This window comes from Oncorhynchus mykiss, chromosome 7 (genome assembly GCF_057628025.1).
Source record: "Oncorhynchus mykiss isolate SJ-2025 chromosome 7, ASM5762802v1, whole genome shotgun sequence".
Taxonomy (NCBI): domain Eukaryota; kingdom Metazoa; phylum Chordata; class Actinopteri; order Salmoniformes; family Salmonidae; genus Oncorhynchus; species Oncorhynchus mykiss.
In genome coordinates, this window is record NC_143028.1 from 33,676,276 (window position 1) to 33,683,701 (window position 7,426).

The following is a 7,426-nucleotide window of genomic DNA, read 5'->3' on the forward strand; positions in this document are numbered from 1 at the left end:
TGATCCAACAGCTGTCACCATCTGATCCTGCTAAGAGATGATGAGCATAGTGTTGTGTGCTGACTGTGCATCGTGACTGTGAAGCCTACAGAGCTGTTTATACCGTGTCAGTGTGAAAAGTAGGGAGTTAGCTAGGGAAACTGACAGATCAATGCTATACTGACTGTGATTGGGGCCAAAATGACATCTAACTTTAGCCAACTTTTGACTAGCTCCAATGGTACATTAACTGGCATAAACGAGCCAAGTTAATTTACTTCTGTTGACCAAACAAAGGCTACAAAACATTTCCATACACACAACAGCTGTTAGATACTGTTACCTCACAGATAGCTAGAGGCTAGAGCTGAACTGACTGTGGTACACTAGCTGGCTAGCTAGTTAATTCATTTCAAACAGAACTAGAGGGGATGAAACATTATCTAACATGTCAGTTGCACTACTAGCTCAGCACTGGGAATATTTTTTTCTTCTGTTGAGTCAAACAGCTGTTAGCTGGCCAGTTATATCAGTCAAATAAAGAGAAGCCAGTTTCTGATGTGCTTGCTTTTGCAACTTAAAGAAAAAGCACAGTACATACAGACAACAGCTACCCCAGTTCACACTCTCTGTGGTGTCTGCACGGTCCTAAATCCAGCCGGCTGAAACCACTGAAATCACCTACCCGACCTCTCTGTGGCATCCGCATGGTCCTAAAGCACACCTATGCCGCTTTTTGTAACACAATGCAGTGATAAAACTGGGGAATGTAGGAGGGGTCATGCCCCCCCATCCCCCGTCCGTCTGTACCCAGTGAAAGTTGCACCCCTGCTCTTATCTGTCAACCTAATCTGCACTGTGATCAGATTTTCTGGTCCCTCCCTGTATGCAAATTATTTGGCAGACGTAAGACAGTTATTGATGCCATTAGTCAATGGTGTTACCTGTCCATGATTTTACAGGGCGGAATAATTATGATTTAAATCCAGGTCTGTTTACAGAGACAATGGGTCCCTGACTACTTCCGGAGATGGTCAGGAAGATTGGATCACAATCAGAACACAGTGTTTTAGTAATCTACCCGTGTCTAAACATGTGGGCACAATCAGAAGGTGGACAAGATCAGAACACAGGACATATTTTAGCACCAGGTATAAACAAGACTTAAATGAGAAACATTAAAACACTGATTGCGACCAAAGATTCACTTTGCACATGATATTTGTAAGATGATGTGAAGTGCCTTCAGAAAGTATTCATACAACTTGACTTACTTCAAAAATCTATTTAACATTGACAATACCCCATATTTACAAAGTGAAAACATGTTTAAAGATTTTTTTTGCAAATTTATTGAGAATGAAATACAGAAAAATCTAATTTACGTACGTATTCACATCTCTGAGTCAATACAGTGCCTTCGGAAAAGTATTCAGACCCCTTGACATTTTCCACATTTTGTTACTTTACAGCCTCATTCTAAAATGGACTGAATAGTTTTTCCCCTCATCAACCTACACACAATACCACAAAATGATAAAGCAATTTTTTTTTTAGCATTTACACATTTACACATAAGTATTTAGACCCTTTACTCAGTACTTTGTTTAATCACCTTTGACAGCGATTACAGCCTCAAGTCTTCTTGGGTATGACACTACAAGCTTGGCACACCTGTATTTGGGGAGTTTCTCCCATTCTCCGCAGATTCTCTCAAGCTCTGTAAGGTTGGATGGGGAGCGTCGCTGCACAGCAATCTTCAGGTCTCTCCAGAGATGTTCAATTTAGGTTCAAGTCCGGGCTCTGGCTGGGCCGCTCAAGGACATTCAGAGACTTGTCCCGAAGTCACTCCTGCGTTGTCTTGGCTGGGCCAGAGCCCAATCAAGTTGTAGAAACATCTCAAGGATGATCAATGGAAACATGATGCACCTCGGCTTAATTTCGAGTCTCATAACAAAGGGTCTGAATACATGTAAAAAAGGTATCTGTTTTTAAGTTTTAATAAATGTGCAAAATCTTGTCCTTATATTGATGAGAAAAATAAAGTATAAATTATTGAATCCATTTTAGAATAAAGCTGTAACGTAACAAAATGTAGAAAGGGGTCTGAATATTTTCCAAATGCACTGTGCACTGTGTTGTGGGTATTTCTGGGTAAGTCCCTAGGAGCTTTTCACACTTGGATTGTACAATATTTGCACATTATTCTTTCAAAAATTCTTCAAGCTCTATCAAGTTGGTTGTTGAGGATCATTAGACAGCCATTTTCTATTCTTGCCATAGATTCTCAATCCGATTTAAGTCAAAACTGAAACTAGGCCACTCAGGAACATTCAATGTCATTTTGGTAAGCAACCACAGTGTATATTTGGCCTTGTGTCTCAGGTTATTGTCTTGCTGAATGGTGAATTTGTCTCCCAGTGTGTTGAAAAGCAGACTGAACCAGGTTATCTTCTAGGATTTTGACTCTGCTTAGCTGAGATATGAAGGATGCCTGTGTCTTTGTAGTGACTGGGTGTATTGATACACCATCCAAAGTGTAATCAATAACTTCACCATGCTCAAAGGGATATTCAGTGTCTGCTTCTTTTTATTTTTTTATCCATCTACCAATTGGTGGCCTTCTTTGCGAGGCATTGAAAAACCTCCCCGGTCTTTGTGGTTGAATCTGTGTTTGAAATTCACTGCTTAACTGTGGGACCGTACAGATTATTGTATGTGTAGGGTACAGAGATGAGGTAGTCATTCAAAACTCTAGTCCATGCAACTTATTGTGTGACTTGTTAAGCACACTTTTACTCCTGAAGGCTTGTCATAACAAAGGTGTTGGATACTTATTGACGCCAGACATTTCAGGTTTTCATTTTTAATTCATTTTTTAAAAAAATCTAAAAACATAATTCCTCTCATGGGGAACTGTGTGAAAGCCAGTGACACAATTTAATCCATTTTAAAATCAGGCTGTAACACAACAAAATGTGGAAAAAGTCAAGGGATGCGATACTTTCCTAAAGCACTGTATGAGTATGTCAGATTTCACCAGTCTGGACAAGGGTCATCTCTTCATAAAATATTCCACCTCCAGCCTCTATACTGCTGTCTACCCTGCCTGTTCATACCTATTTTATCACGCTATCCTCAAAGATTTATCTTTATGTTAAACGTGCAACTGGTGTATTGTTTGTTACATTTTATTTGTTGGCTTTAATTGGTATTTTATTACCATGAACTGTAAAATCATCATATTTCAAAAAAATATTTTCTGCACGATTCATCGTTGGTCTTTATTATGAATGCAGCTGCCAAAAAAAGTTCCTGTAAGAAAAGACACCGTAAGATCTACACTATTTAAATACTGGTTGAAATATGATATTCATCTATAAAGGTCATAACAAGTTCAACATATATCACCTCGAGGTGAATATGGCGGCTTGATAGAAAGGTCAGAATGTCTCGCTCAGGGAATAAATACAAAAAGTAACGGTGCCATAAAATATGATATTTACTTTAAAAAAAAATCTGCAACCATAATTTCATTCATACATAAAAAGTCATAGCACCTGTATTTGTAGATGTTCCTCCCCCATTAGATGTCAACCCAAATAGTGATTGTTGTTAGGGGCATTTGATACAGAAAGAGTAGGAGCTGAAGTTCTTTGTGTTTACTGATGACCTCTAGTGGTGTGTTATAGGTAAGGCTTTATTTACAGCTTGCAGGATAATTCATTATTATAAGACTTGCCAAAAGATATTATAGAGTCTCATACATGCTTATGACCAACATTTTTGGTCAACAAATAGTCAAATCACCAGGAATTTAGCAACAACAACAAAAAGTGATCATGCCTCAATGTAATCAAACGGTCAATTCGCAGTGTACAAAAAAAACATTTTTCTTTTAATGGATGTGTGTATATCACCCCTCTATCCACATAATGCATATACCTATCATCACAATAGTCGTTCCAATGCTCAGATAAAGCCTTTTATTTTGTTGTATGCAGATGAACAGGCACTACAGTTTCAAGATTACAGAACTACTATTCTCAACAGACAGACTTGTAGACCACTAGGGCTTTCCCACAACCACTGGTTCCCCTACATACTGTATGCAAAACAAGGTCAAATAAAAGTTTAAAACATCTTTACATATTCACCATCCTGTCGCGGCTTCACGTGCATTTCTGTGTGAACACCATGGTCAGGATGTAAATGACTGTACTTACATCATAATCATATTCAAATTAGATGACATGTGTACAACAGTATTGTAAACAATCTCATTTTGATTTAGATACAATGCATTGTGTGTGCTGGGTACACAGACAATAGTGTACTATCTGCACTTTATTGGGGCGCTGAACTGGCTAAAGGAGTCTACAATAGTTTAAAAGAGCATGTGCACTAGTTGTGTCTTTTCATGGTGGTAATTTAACTGGGTCTTTCCAGATGCACTGAGCCAGTGTCTGTGTACACAGGCTCTCTTCTCTCTCTGTTAGTGTGTGTGTGTGTGTGTGTGTGTGTTGTGGGCATGGGTGGTGTGGCTCAGGTGAAGCATTTACTGATTTAGCTAGGCTTGGGTTTCATTTGGAGAGCTGATGGTTAAAACGTTTAATCCCACTATCGGAAGTGCAGTCCGCTATATCCCAGATCTCCAAAATGAACAAAATGAGCAGCAGAAAAGACAGTTTCCTCATATATATATATATATATATATATATATATATACACACACACACACACATATATACACACATACTGTATGTATATAATAACAGTCACACGTTCTATAGGTATTATCTCCGCTGCAGATTCTCTTTGATTCACGAGTTCAGTAGACAAGGATTAAGGATTGTGTGCTGTATAGATTCACGTTATCCCCATTATTTAAAATGGGGATATTATTTAAAATTGATAAGTCTCAATTTTGCCAAGAGACACAAATCATTGGCATCAGTTTCTAAAATGATGTTAAGGATTAAGGATTCAACTGACAGGATAAAATGTTAACTAAAAAGAAGGAATGATTTGGTCAACATGTACAGTAGGCTCACTTTCAGTAGTATTTAACAGCTTATTGTGATCTAGTATGCAATGACCGTTAGATCAGGAAGAGCAAGGTGGAGAGAGACAGAGACTGAGCAGGGATACAGTTAAGGTGACTCCTTTTCATTCATAAAAAAAATGCACGTGTTTACTATCTATGGATAGAATCTAGTATCTCGCATGGGGCAGTGGGACTCTCGTTAGTTTGCTACGATAAATGTGTCATCTATACAGTGAATTCCCAGGATTCCTAAATGTCTTTGTCTAACTTTAATTTGGTCGGCGACAGTTCATTTCTGATGACAAACCGTTTAACCCGTTAGTGGAGTTGGGTCAATGCTATCATTGCGCTGAACCCTTGTGGAGGCCCACATAGGCTGAGGAATGCACTACCTAAACCCAATACGTGCTAAAGAAAAAAAGGACAAAAGAAATCAGAACAATAAAGCATATTTTTCATATTTCTCAATGAACACAGCATGCACTTTAAGACAAAAGAAAAACGACATAAAGTGATGAGTCTACAAGTACATTATCTCAATGCTGATTTAGGGAAAGAATATGTCCTATACCGGTGTTTCTTCAACCCTCGGTCCCTGGTCTGGCACCGGGCCCCTGAGACGTTACTGAGTGGTCCCTCATCTGTCTGACACCAACATCGTCTGATCTTGAGAGAAGCTTTTCAACTAAACGGTCATCCAAAGAGGAGAACCATAGCTTGCCAGTCTCTGGTACAACGAGGGTAGAGAAACACTGTTCGATGCCATTACACTGAACAAGGCTCAACAGCGTAGTACTGCTGTGCTCTGCTCTGCTCAACAGTGATTTGTCAGTGATCCTGCAGCTAAAGGTCATTAATGTCATGCTGCTGCTGTTTCACAGGGGGACTTTTAGAACCTTACATGGAATGACAGACCCCTCAGCACATATTTACAATGCACCTAGCTCATTTACATAGCTCATTCTGGCTATGCAAGCACCCTGGACTAAACCATGTCTTATGTTATGAGGGAATATACTTTCTGCCATGTGAATGTCATCATAACCACTGCACAACACTGGAATAGAACACAGCTACACAAAAATGCTGAATTATTTTCCTGCGCTTCTCGGTTGTGGTGTTTGTTGTTGGCACACGTATACTGACGTGGTTCGACCATGGTCCCAAGCCTAGTGTTGTGGTTGATATGTGTTGGTCGTGTTGGTACTGCCTTTGTCTGATGTGGGTCCTAGGGGAGTGTTTAAATAAAGACGGCTCAGTCTGTGTGTTGATTGCACAGGTAGAGAGGAGGGATGGGGAAGCATTGCTTTGTAGTCTCTGGTAATGTGCAGTATGATCAGACGGTTCAGTCTGGGTGACTAACCAATGGGGCAGTGTCCTCCTCGTACACAAGCAGCTAGACGGGCTCCACGTAATTAGCAGGATACAAGCCCAGCTGGCCACTGTCCAACCGGCCTTTACACCAACCCTGCTCATCCTCGTCTTCTAGTTTAGTCAGCTCGTCTCCTGTGTACACAGGAAAGAGAGAGAGAGAGAAAGAGAGAAAGAGAGCGAGAGAGAAGGAGGGAGAGAGAGGAAGGTAAAGGTAGAAAGAGACATCATATTGACATACTGTACGATTTTGGATTTTATATTAGATTGAGTTATCAACAAACATGAATTCAATTACAATTCTATTTGAAATCAACCAAACCTTGAAACTCTGTTGTTGATTTTTGGTTGAAATCTGGGTTAAATCTGAGATGTGTGTGTTGATGACTTTTTGCAAACTGTACCTCAATCTGGTGCCAGTTCATATGCATGCCAGGTGCCGTGGGTGTTGCTATTGTTTGTTTTCTTTTTGGGATGAAAAATGTAATGAGACAAAAAATAACTTCCTTTTTAACTCTGGAAACCTCATATCCTACTGTTTGGTTTATATCATATATAAAATAAATAACAAAACAAATATATTTGAAAAGTTCAGGGCACAATTTAGTGTCTTTCTTAACAGCATCCAATCAACAGGCTCTGTTTCTAAAATGTTCAGTTCTTAGTAGTAGTAGCAACTTTACTGTCCCAAATGGAAAATTGATTTGTGGCATTACATTTGAAAAAGATAGACATGGCAACATGACAAAAAAACACAGAATTACAACCAAACAACCAAATAGAGTTGTTAGTTCTCGTTGGGATTCTCACCTGCTTTAAAGGTGAGTTCGTCCTGTTCCTGCCCGTCATAGTCATACAGCGCCCTCACCCGCACACCCTTCGCTGACTCCTCCTCAAAGGGGTTGGCCCCACCCCCATTGGTGTCTGAGCCGGAGTTTGGCGCGGCCTGCTCATCGTCTGACCACTCTGCCGACTGGTCCTGGGAGGAGTAGGCCTGGTTCTTATCAGAGCTGCTCACACTGTGGAGGA

General features: G+C 39.9%; 1 protein-coding gene and 1 long non-coding RNA gene across 3 annotated transcripts in view; both read right to left on the bottom strand.

Annotated features, from left to right (window-relative positions):
- LOC149982517 (uncharacterized) overlaps nucleotides 1-7,426 on the bottom strand; it is a 305,212-nt gene that overhangs the window by 119,322 nt on the left and 178,464 nt on the right. The window lies entirely within an intron of this gene.
- The window catches only part of LOC110527731 (protein kinase C and casein kinase substrate in neurons protein 1), a 44,177-nt gene continuing 40,699 nt past the window's right edge, over nucleotides 3,949-7,426 (bottom strand). The window contains exons 9-11 of one of the 2 annotated variants that reach the window (XM_021609198.3): nucleotides 7,208-7,416; nucleotides 6,802-6,862; nucleotides 3,949-6,532 (exon numbers count right to left, since the gene is read on the bottom strand). In XM_021609198.3, the coding sequence (XP_021464873.3) occupies nucleotides 6,849-6,862; nucleotides 7,208-7,416 (223 nt within the window). In that variant the 3' untranslated portion in view covers nucleotides 3,949-6,532; nucleotides 6,802-6,848. The remainder of the gene's footprint in view (nucleotides 6,533-6,801; nucleotides 6,863-7,207; nucleotides 7,417-7,426) is intronic. The other variant, XM_021609197.3, reaches the window with a different exon arrangement.